Source organism: Oncorhynchus nerka, linkage group LG21 (assembly GCF_034236695.1).
Source record: "Oncorhynchus nerka isolate Pitt River linkage group LG21, Oner_Uvic_2.0, whole genome shotgun sequence".
Taxonomy (NCBI): domain Eukaryota; kingdom Metazoa; phylum Chordata; class Actinopteri; order Salmoniformes; family Salmonidae; genus Oncorhynchus; species Oncorhynchus nerka.
Genome location: NC_088416.1, coordinates 25,888,734 through 25,900,657, shown reverse-complemented (window position 1 = coordinate 25,900,657; position 11,924 = coordinate 25,888,734). Strand labels below are relative to the sequence as shown.

General features: G+C 39.3%; 2 protein-coding genes across 3 annotated transcripts; one reads left to right on the top strand and one right to left on the bottom strand.

The window, feature by feature from the left end:
* Positions 1 to 2,202: 2,202 nt before the first annotated feature.
* Positions 2,203 to 5,458, bottom strand: litaf (lipopolysaccharide-induced TNF factor). Of its 2 annotated transcripts, none has more exons than XM_029625450.2 (4): positions 5,365 to 5,458; positions 3,789 to 3,993; positions 3,306 to 3,462; positions 2,203 to 3,183 (listed from the first exon to the last, which is right to left on the bottom strand). In XM_029625450.2, exons 2-4 carry the CDS (start codon positions 3,985 to 3,987, stop codon positions 3,075 to 3,077), a joined length of 465 nt encoding a protein of 154 aa, XP_029481310.1. In that variant the 5' UTR covers positions 3,988 to 3,993; positions 5,365 to 5,458; the 3' UTR covers positions 2,203 to 3,074. The 2 variants fall into 2 exon arrangements, with proteins under 2 accessions (XP_029481310.1, XP_029481311.1); XM_029625451.2 differs by having other exon boundaries at positions 3,789 to 3,989; positions 5,365 to 5,451.
* A 114-nt stretch (positions 5,459 to 5,572) lies between these two features.
* snn (stannin) lies at positions 5,573 to 7,851 on the top strand. Its single transcript, XM_029625452.2, has 2 exons — positions 5,573 to 5,971; positions 6,424 to 7,851. The coding sequence occupies exon 2, from the start codon at positions 6,535 to 6,537 to the stop codon at positions 6,796 to 6,798; it is 264 nt and encodes an 87-aa protein (XP_029481312.1). The 5' UTR covers positions 5,573 to 5,971; positions 6,424 to 6,534; the 3' UTR covers positions 6,799 to 7,851.
* Positions 7,852 to 11,924: the final 4,073 nt, after the last annotated feature.

Below are 11,924 nucleotides of genomic sequence, written 5' to 3'. Positions count from 1 at the left end.
AAAGGGAGAAAGATGTGACTTTTCAATTAAAATGAAAAGGTGTCCAATTTGATTTTCTAGTTTTATATTTGCTCGTCAATGTCATTATTATTTACGGACCATGGTTTTACAATAGTTCACAATAGTGATAGGCCTAAGAAACTGAATGGGTCAATCAGGATCAAAGAATTCAAATGCATTTGACAAAACGTGTATTCCCTATGCCCATCATCAGCAAATGAAAATACCAGAGAAAAAGAGACCCAACTCGGCGGAAAATCTTTCTCCCTGCAGCTGGTGGCGTTTTTTCGTTGTTTAGCCCACCATGCAAGGAGTTTTGGTAGAAAATAAATAAATACAAATAAATAAATAATGAGATGGTCGAATTGGTTCATCAACAAAAAATAATGGCTTATTTTCTACGTGAGGTTTATTTGGTCGAATATAACTTTTTCAAATTGTTACGAGTGTACTGATATAAGTAGGACACGTAACATCCCGGCAACTTTATATAGGAGTTATCTTGAGATGGCTATGCATATTCATTGTATTAGGCTAGTAGCAGTCTCTCCAATGAATACAGGCGGTTTACATCAACAATCCTCATGGAAATGTATCCTCCAATCCAAAGAAAGAATAGGCGGGAGCTAGACAGCCCTCGGTGCCGCTTTGTGAAAAACGACTCCCATTGTCATGTTTAATTAAGCAATAATGCACGAGGAGGTGTGGCATATGGCCAATATACCACGGCTAAGGGCTGTTCTCAACACGATGCAACGCAGAGTGCCTGGACACAGCCCTTAGCCGTGGTATATTGGCCATATATCACAAACCCCTGAGGAGCCTTATTGTTATTAGAAACTGGTTACCAACGTAATTAGAGCAGTAAAACTACATGTTTTGTCATACCAGTGGTATACAGTCTGATATACCATGGCTTTCAGCCAATCATAATTCAGGGCTCAAACCACCCAGTTTATAATCTTTGATAATACCCACTGTTAGCACGACGTGTGCTTTTATTTTGAAATGTTAAAATATTTTATTGTATTTTTATTACTAACGACAAATCGATATAAAAAGTACATATCGGAACACAAGTCTATATATAAACAATAAACAAAAGACAAACGTTGAAATCAACATCCCGGATATTGGTCACAATTACGTCAAAGGTCACACGAAATAAAACATTTTTATAACGAATTCGTTTGAAAGTGTTCACTCGCAGATGGCATGGACCCCGGACAAATTTCAGTAGAAAATAAGAAAAGTCCTCCTATCAAAGTTCCTTCCAGCCAACTCCGAGAGGGAAAAGATAACCGATTGAATGGCACGCTCGAATTTAATATAAAAACACTGCACTTGTAGTCTCTGTGGTTTGGATGCAAGGGACAATAATGGAAGTTCGGTTGGATCACAACACGGTGCTTCTTTTGGACGAGACAGTGACATTCGTTGTCAATGGCGTCAACAACATTCCTAATGCCAACCCATGCCTACTTCAGGGTGATTCACTTTAATTTTCCTTCTAGCTGCAGCTAAAATATGTACAACATTTAACAAAACCCTTGATTTGTTACCCCGATTTTACACATGTAATGGTGATGATCCAGGCCCTCTCTCCAGAACCTGCCCTGCGCGCGGTAAAGATGGCAGACCTCTCTGAACGCGCTGCGGTTCACAGAAGAATGTGGAAGTTGGAGGTGGAATGCCTTCAGCAAACGCTCACGTAGAAAGAAGCATAAGCAGTATGTTGCTATCAATGCCTGTTTGTTTTCATTCATTATTTTTTAGCAAAATATAAATACTGCTACTGGTTTTGAGCAGATTCTGGCCTGTCTGATATTTCATTGCCAAAGGTAATGGATCATAGCATAGAAGTACGTGCCCAACAGTGTATGATAGAAAGTGCATTATATGCATATATTATAGCCTAAGGTTTATGATAGGCTATAATTAAGCAATGAGGCAAGAGGGGGTGTGGTATATGGCCAATATACCATGGCTAAGGGCTGTTTTGTCATTCCGGTGGTATACTGTCAGCCAATCAGAATTCAGGGCTCGAACAACCCAGTTTATAATATATGCATATAATACACTAAACATGTCAGAAGTGCTGGAAGAGGGGGTATGATGGGGGAAATAAGCTAGTCTGGGCAAGAAAGCACAAACTCTAACAAAAGACAAATAATTGACTTTAAAGAATGAACAATGATCACATTTGGTGGTAAAAATTATCTAATTTATTTGTGCTTATGTCATGCATACACATTGAAAAAGTGCCATTAAGTGAATTCTACAGACGCACACAATTGTATGTGATGAATGAAAATAAACAAATAGGGCCTATACAATCAATGACAACCTTGTGAATCCATGGACTTGGGAATGCTCAAAGGTGCCTGAATTCCACAGCATAATTTACAGCAAAACCACTCCTTCATTCAAACTAAAGGCATTTAGGCCTAAGACAACAAGTGGATCTACTTAGGGCAGTTTGTATGATGAGCTTGCTTACTTACCAGTAATCATCACAATAAGACTTTATTAAAAGGTAGTCTTAACAGGTAGTCATATTGCAGTTTGATTACATATAGATCCTATGAAAATGTACAATCACAATATCGACCAGTCTTACCTCTAACCCCACCAACATTGTGTGCACATTACTATTCAAACTGACATATATACAATTATATAATAAAATCCATTTGAAAGTGCAATATTGACAAGTTATCTAGTGGACAAAGCTCTTAATAAAGGTAATACATTTATATAGATCACTCAACTCTTCTCTTCAAAGACAGTTCCATTGCATTTTCTTGAAATGGTTCCCCTCTAATCAGGGTCTGATTTAGACCTGGGACACCAGGTGTGCAATTCATTATCAGGTAGAACAGAACCAGCAGGCTCAGACCTCAGAGTAAAGAGTTGAGTATCCCTGATATAGACTACATGATGACCATCATCAAAATATGCATGTTTAACATGATTGTTTAGCCTCTGACAGTATTTGTAATTAGACAATTCAAGATAGAGACAGGCTGCAAGGTTGCATGCTCAATAGAGACTACTCTTTTCAAAAGACATAATCAAAGCCGTTTGTGTTCTCCAAGGACGTTGTTGCAGTTCGGACATCGATGTGTCACATCCTTCAAACCATCCACACAAAAAGGAAGCAGGCAACAGCCATAGATGCAACTACAAAAAAACAAAAGATCAGATAATGCATTATGCAGCCCATACAAAATGAGACTTTTCAGGACTATGAACAACAATACACTGCAAGCACTGCAGGGGGACTCTTGATAAATGAATCTTACCCGAAAATGAACAGGCCAGCACATGTTAACCAAGCCATTGTTCCAGAGGTGTGCTCCAGCCGAGTGATCACCATCTGGGCACATGCAGGGCAATGAGTCTGCACTGGAAGATCCCCAAACACCACACCCGGCTGGACGTAAATGGTCTGAACTGACACTGGAGAACAAAGAATGTTAAACACCAAACAGGAAATTAAAAGCTAACGTTCATTACGTAGCCTTCTAGGGATTAGCTAGGTCCCTTGCACAGGACACTGTTAATCCATCAAGACCTATCAGATTCCAAAACTATTATGTTAAGAGTGCAAAGCAAACCAATAGCCCAAAATAGGGAATAGGCTACTAGAGATAGTTTGAAACCAAAAGAATGCATTCTGGATGGACCAGTTTGAGCTGTCTCAAGCAAAGTGTGTCAAGAGAGTTCGACCTATGAGGGAACAGCATAGTGAAAAGTGAAAACAATGTGATGAAGATTTTAATTACCTATTGGACTGGTAGTACTGTGAGCCGTTGGTTGATATATTTGATTATACGGCTGTGTTGGGTATGGGTACTGTGCAGATTTGGTATAGGCAGGAGGAAGCACCGTCCCCTGGTACTGAGGACCCACTGATTCTTCATAGGAAGGTGGCTGAGGGAGCCCCACAAATCCACCTGTCTCCATTGGTGGTGCACTTGCCATGTCTTTCTTATTAATCATCAACAACAAAAAAAAATCATCATTTACATTTATATTGCAATGACTGGAGGTCTATAGATTAATCATTTCTTAGCATATTTTGTAAATAAAATCAGATAGCCAGGTCTACATGGCTTCAGTCACAGCTGTAACAGGCTGTAAGGTTAGCTAATAATACCTTAATCGTATTACATGGCTCTTTTAAAACCAACGTTATACAACAGGTATACAAGAGTCATGGAACATGATAACATCTCTAACCCTTGTGCTCTGCTGGGGAAAAAAGTGCATCCCATTGTGGTATGGGTCAGATTGACCCGCAGTTTAAACACACGCTAGACGGTCAAAGAATCAAGTAAAAACAGCTCAAACTTTATTTTGTCTTGTCAGACCTTTCAGAAAGAAGAAAAACAATAACATTTGATTTCAAAACTTCTATATTTAGAGCTATTTTGTTAAACATATTTCCTTTCTCTAAAACAAGCATTTTCTGTTTGGAGCTCATTTTTGAGTGTGTGTCAGAGATCTGCTGCACTCGCGCTGAGAATAAACTTGGGAAAGCTCATTTTCACCCCAAAATAATTATAGAAGTGCCACCAGAACCAGTCAAAACAAAATACACAGAAGACACTTGTTTATTTTGGACCTGTGCAAATATCTATACACATGAAAGCCTCCGGGTCAAAATGACCCACAACATCATGTTTGTATACGAAATCTACTCAAGACATTCCACAACACACCAGTGTCCACATTTTGAAGTTAGGTTCATGACCCTAAATGAGGAAAAGTAATTTAATGGAGAAAAAGAGGTTAACTAGTATTTTAGAGAACTCAAAAGTGGAAATGGGTCAAATTGAACCGCAACATAATAGGAGGGTTAATGACATGAACTATTATGTTAGTCAGGTAACGTTAGTTTGATTAAGGGTACAGTTAACGTTAGTCATGTAACGTTAACTCAAGACTCCAGTCAGGCTAGTCTAGATTACAGCTAGCTAATCTAGCTAGTACAGTAGGAAACTCATTTAGCTAGCTAATTTAGCTACAATACTAAACAAACTTGTCAGGACAAGACCGAACTTCGAAAGCTAGTCAGTGGCACCTGTGAAACACTATTACGTTAGGCCCACGGGCCCATGTTACTGCAATTAATCAACTGGCTTGCTAGCTAGGCAAATAACAGTAGCTACAACTCGGTTATCTAACTAAATGACCATTAGTCAAGACGAGACAGAGGCGTCGTCGATGGCTGTCTAAAAACCGAACGGCTTGCTAGCTAACGTTAATCCTCATATTTACGGGAGCTCAAGGCTTCAGTGTACTGTAGTTACATACTTTTTAGAAGACAAACACTTAAACTAACTAGCTTTTCCTTACCTAGCGACAGTAAAGTTGGCTGATTAACCTGCTTCTTTGACGTCCAAACAAAATGCTACTTTACAGTAGCTCGAGCCAATTTCCAGGAACAAGCAGCCTGTGTGTATCACGTGATATTTTGAAGTCTGGAGGGGTCCACCAGTATTTGCATGACACCACCACATAACATTGAACTATGACTGATATGAGACCGAGATGGTAACACATTAGCAAATCTATGAGCTCCTATAACTATTTAACCGTTCAAAATTATGTCCATAGACAAACATGAAGTGATATATATATTTTTTAAATGTACATGTTGTCAGTGAAGATAATCTAGCTACTACTGTTGCTTTAAAATAGAGATTGACAGCACAAATTTACATTTGTTTCGATATATTGTGCATCACATGGTCTCATTTCCTGCACTGATACAGGGGCCTTGAAGTTCGGTTTTTGCGTGGGTGGCTACTAGTGTATTTAATGCACTGCATGAGCAAATTTTACGAATGAAATCGGTTCAATTAGGAAGAGTCATGGATCTTATGTATTGATACAGGCAGGGCTGTTGCTGCATAGCACGTTGATGAAGATACGCGATCGCGTCGTCTGTTTCAATGGAATGGTAAGGTGTCTCATCTAGTGCGTCTTGAATCTCGTTAGGACCCGATGTATCATGCATGTACATACATAAATGCGTATTAATGTGCAATGATTCGGCGTGCACAGTTAAAACATATGCGTTAGCTTTGATGGCATAAAGGCGTTCCGTTCATAGTTCATTATTGCATACGCTATTATGCAGAATATAGCGTATAGATATATATGATTACCTACCACAGGGTGGTAGGCTATCAACTTAATTTTTAATCAATACATTATTTCAAGCCTTTTGCTTATTTGGAGGTTAGATTCTGTGTTGAGTCCTATTACATAGGCCTATGGTTGAGTCAGCAGATGTCTGCCGAAAATGCATTATAAACAGATTCAGATGTGTAGATACAAGCACTGACAACAGGGTTTATTTTGTTATTTTTTGTTAAATATTCAACATTATTTGCTTTTTGTGACCCCCAGGTCTCCCAAGCAGAACCGTAAGACACCAAAATCAGCAAGGGATCATACCACGCAGTCCTTGTCAAGTCCCCTGTTCTGTGACAATGCTCTGAGTCACCTTCCTGTTGCAACATGTACATCACAGACCACAGCCCCACTACTGGGGTGGTGACAATCATAGTGATCCTCATTGCTGTTGCTGCCCTCGGTGTTCTCATCTGCGGATGTTGGTGCTACCTGCTCCTGCAGCGGATTGGCCAGTCTGAAGATGAGGAGAGTATTGTAGGAGAGGGCGAGACCAAGGAGCCCTTCCTGATGGTACCGTACTCCACCAGGGGCCCCCACATCGAGCACAAAACCAAGCTCACCCACAACGGCACTGAGAATCACACTTAACTGAGTCATTAAGAAACCGTGGTCATCACCTAATATTAACCAAGAGGATCTCCTCATTCACATTTCATCATCTTTCATCACGCCATTGAAGGATGATAAACGGACTGCAGCTCAATGTCAATGTCTTAGGAAATGTGATATTTTTGTTTCTCATTCCACTGTGTGGATCTCAGTCAGGATGTGAGGTTGTGAACAGTTCATTGTTATGTTTCTTAAGTGTACATATTTTGAACACAAAAATGTACATCTAATTGATATTGATAGTTTTTGTTAACTCAGCAATCCACTACTGAATTTTGACGATAGACACAAGACAGCGCTCTGACCAAATGAGTGGGCCAAAACTTCTTCAGAGCTTGTTGGAAGAATGTATGGCAAATTGATGACAAAACAATTTACTTAATATCAAGTTGCTCAAATTATTTGAAATTAGCTTAATTTTTATTTGTTTATTTTGCATAGTTGAACTTGGTTTTGTTTTCTCCTTTGATACACCATCATATTTCACAAGCACAACAGGGTCTGAGTTTTAGTGAGGTCCGCACTCTAAAATACTATTTGGAGAACAGCGAAAATTTGGCCATGATTGCTACACCTTTAGATAGCTGGCTAGACTAATTTAACAATCTAAAAAAATGTAATTGACATGGGCTACTTGAGTGACAGTCAGTGAGAGACATATAAGAAGAGGGAAACTGCTGATTCACAACCAAGTTAGAAATTGCACCTTGTGTATTCTACTATTCCAACTCTCAACAGTAAGTTGAGACCCCAACTGTTCCTAAAAAATTATAGATTATTATATATTTTTATAATGTTGGCAAGGTCCGTACCTCGGTGTCCTCATATGTAGCTACAACACAGTAGCTGCTACAACTGACATGGGTTGAGAAGTCCTACCAAGAAGCTACCAAGAGCCAATTACATATTTTCTATATTCAATTGCAACATAGGAAATCCTGATGACCAGATTCTATGGTAGCTGACCAGGTTGATATTTGATGAAACAATGTTATAAAGTATTGTGAAATGTAAATAACATTATGAAGGCTATTGTTCTCTTTGTCATTTGATTGTATCATTTCCAAATCAACTCTAAATGTTATATCGGTCCATAGGCCTTATGATTACTTTTAGGTTAAATCCTAACAGGTGTATGTATAGTTGATAGTTATTCTTATGGCTTTTTATAAGATGGCAAAATATCAAACTAATGTGACAATTTGGAGATTTTCATATGATTACACAAATGGTAGTAGTATTGGTTCCAATAAGTTTGCTTTCAAACTTGAGATGACTGTTACCATACTGTCCTTCTGTCTTGTGAGTTTAGCAGCTTGTGAAATACAGTATACATTTAAAAGTACTACTAAAAGTATGACCACCTGTATAAGTAATATGCATTATGCATAGACTTAATTGGAAGGCTCAATGCCTACAGTGTCATACTGGTGCAGAGAGATGATTCACCATCTCCCACATAGCCTGAAGGCAGTTAGAGTTAGGACCTACCCAAAACATAGGGCGCATTCCTCAGGCCAGGCATTGTTGACATGCCAGATCTTACAACTCCAGAATAGGTATTTTACATTTCAGCTAACGACATCATATGTTATAGCAATCTGCCAGTCGATGACACAGTCGATGAAGAGGCACGAAACCATTGGTTGATGCATGCAACGTCTGAGCAGGAGAACGCAACCTGCTACAGTGCCTATAGAAAGTCTACACCCCATTGAACTTTTTTCAAATGTTGATTTAATTGTAATTGGTCATTAATCTACATAAAATAATCCCTAATGTCAGTGAAAATAAAATTCGACACATTTTTACAAAATTAAATAACTGAAACATAGTAATTGCATAATTATTCACCCCCTTTGTTTAGGCAAGCCTAAATGAGTTCAAAGTCAAATGTGGCTTAACAAATCACAATTTATATTGACCCACATTACAGGGTTTGACATGATTTTTGAATGACTAACCCTTCCTCTGTCCCCGATGCAAACATCTGTAATGTCCCTCAGGCAAGTATTGAATTTCAAGCACAGATTCAACAACAAAGACCAGGGAGCCTTTCAAAAGCCACATAAAGAAGGCCAACGATTGGTAGATGGATAACAATAACAAATCAGACATTGAATATATATATTTAAGCACGGTCAAGTTAATAATTATACTGTGGATGATGTACTAAACCACCCAGACACATCAAAGATGCAGTTGTCCTTCTGAACTGAGCTGCAGGACAGGAAGGATGTCACCATGAGGCCATTAGTGATTTTAAAACAACTACAGCAAACTGGTCTCAGACTAGACGTAACATAGTAAATGTAAATCTGGGACACTCAAATTAGTATAATATGTTATGTTTGGCATAGTGACATAATATAGGTTACTTTAAGGCGAACACGAAAGGAGTGTGGTTGTGTAGCACAAACGTCTAGCAACGAAAAGGTTGCGTGTCTGAATCTCGTCACGGACAATTTTAATTAATTCGAATATTTGCAACCACTTACTACTTTTGAGCTACTTTGCAATTACTTAGCATGATATCTAACCCTTCCCCTAACCTTAACTATTTTATCTAACCTTAACCCTTTAACCTAACCTTAACCCTAACTCCTAGCTAATGTTAGCCATCTAGCTAAGAGGTGGTTATAAAATGTATTGACTAAGGGTGGTGAATATTTACAGTGCATTTGAAAAGTATTCAGACCCCTTATTCTAAAATTGAATAAAACCTTATTTACATAAGTATTCAGACACTTTGCTATGAGACTTGAAATTGAGCTCAGGTTCATCCTGTTTCTATTGATCATCCTTGAGATGTTTCTATTGGAGTCTACCTGTGCTAAATTCAATTGATTGGACATGATTTGGAAAGGCACACACCTGTTTATATAAGGTCCCACAGTTGAAAGTGCATGTCAGAGATTTTCTGTCTGTATTGAATAGTTTATCATCTGGTAAATCTAACAGGAGTGACCTACTATTGGAGGTATTAATGTTATTATGGAGAATTGAGAGAATGGGTATTAGTAAGATTCTGCTGGGTCCCAGCACATTCCCATTCAAGTGTGGAAGGGGATGGAATTGTAGACCAGTTAGCTAAAAGAGCTTATAAATGAGAAATAATTTATATATATATGTGCCACTGGGTAGAGGTGAGGCTAAATGTAAGATCAGAGCCATTTTTATAGATGTGTGTCTGAAGAGATGGGACTCTGAGCACAAGGGCCAGCATTTATATGCCCTCCAAAAAAAGGTCGGTGGACCAAGGTTCAAAGGTCAGATTAGGACGGAAGGTGGTGTTTGCTCGATTGCACATAGGACATTGAACTCGTCATTACATCTGGTTGGCAAGCATATGAATAGTTTGTGTCTGGAGTGTATGGTCGATGAAACAGTGGCGCATGTGTTGTTATATTGTTGTAAGTATGTTGAAGAGAGGGAAAGATTGAAGTGTATGGTCATTGAGGTTGAACAGGGTTGGAAGGAATTTTGGGGATAGGGGAGGGTCTATTAGAAGTTAGTAGGGCTCTTTTTTATTTTCTCAAAGTAGTGAGTTAAATCAAATCGAATGTTATTTGTCACATGCGCCGAATACAACTTACAGTGAAATGCTTTACTTACAAGCCCTTAACCAACAATACCGTTTTTAGAAAATACCCCCCAAAAAGTAAGAGATAAGAATAACAAATGATTATAGAGCAGCAGTAAATAACAATAGCAGTGCTATATATAGGTGGTACCGGTACAGAGTCAATGTGCGGGGGCACCGGTGTTGAGGTAATTGAGGTAATATGTACATGTAAGTAGAGCTATTAAAGTGACAGTGAAGAGGCGACTCTGGGATGCTGTCCTTCTAGGCAGAGTGTGCAAAGAAAAAGCCATATCTCAGACTGGCCAATAAAAATAAAATATTTAGATGGGCAAAAGAAACACAGACACTGGACAGAGGAACTCTGCCTAGAAGGCCAGCATCCCGGAGTCGCCTCTTCACTGTTGACGTTGAGACTGGTGTTTTGCAGGTACTATTTAATGAAGCTGCCAGTTGAGGACTTGTGAGGCATCTGTTTCTCAAACTAGACACTTTAATGTAATTATCCTTGTTTCAATATGCTTTGTGTTGTAGTCACGACAGACAAAGATATATAGTTAAGCAAACTTTACTAGGCATGTTGTCAACCCGCACATGAATAAAGTAAGTAACAACTGATTTCCGTTTCCTGTGTAACATCAATATGAGTAACATCAAAATTGCTAAATTTTTTAAATTATGATTTTTTTTTTTTTACAAAAGGCCGACTCCACCTAACTTTGGCTTGTAGTCCATGTCTGAAATAAACTGGAAGGTGAACTGAATGTTTGTTTACTGTCTCTGACTGTCCGTTAATTATTATTATTTTTTACCTTCACACAAAGTCTTTCAGGTGTATAGGTCTTCGGATGGCCCTACCAGACCTTGTGTGGGGAGTGTTGATTACATCAGGAGGTGCATGACCTGAGATGTTTTGGATCTTGTTGTTGAGGTCCAGCATCCACCTCTAGGTTGTGTTCCGCACCCTGCTGAGCGTCAGCTGGTGCTCTGTTTACTGGCTCTGTGCCAGGCTCGTCAACAGTGGGGACATCCTCCTCTATTTCTCTGCTCTTCCTCAGGTGTCGCCTGTTCCTCCTGAAGACTTGTCCCTGTTCTGTCTTCACCTCGTAGGATCTTTGCTCCACAGGTCTGACTACTGTGGCCCTCTGCCACCACTGTTTCTGTCCTGTGAGTGGCTGAACTCTCACGCTGTCATCTCATTGCAGCTCTGTGAGGTCCTTAGCAGAGGTGTCGTAGTACTTTGCCTGTTTCTGCTGTCTTTCTTTGAACTTCTCCAGCTGACAGTTTGCCATCCCCGGTCTCAGAAGATTTTCACTCATTATAAGTAGTGTTTTTGTACGTCTTCCTATGAGCACCATTTCAGGGCTGCTGTCTGTTCCTTGTGAAGGGTATTTCTGTGATCCAGCAGGGCCAGGTATGGGTCAGCACCTGCTCTCTTTACTTTTGCCATCTGTCTTTTGGCTGTTTTCACTGCCGATTCCACTTTCCCATTACTTTGCGGGTATCCTGGAGACAATATTTT

Bases quoted from the DNA above. Each gene is read 5' to 3' on its own strand.
- snn (XM_029625452.2), top strand. From the start codon at position 6,535: ATGTACATCACAGACCACAGCCCCACTACTGGGGTGGTGACAATCATA.
- litaf (XM_029625450.2), bottom strand. From the start codon at position 3,987: ATGGCAAGTGCACCACCAATGGAGACAGGTGGATTTGTGGGGCTCCCT. The intron at 3,463-3,788 runs GTAATTAAAATC...TTTGTTCTCCAG, and splicing joins CAGTACTACCAGTCCAATAG to TGTCAGTTCAGACCATTTAC. The intron at 3,184-3,305 runs GTAAGATTCATT...GTTTTTTTGTAG, and splicing joins GCTGGCCTGTTCATTTTCGG to TTGCATCTATGGCTGTTGCC.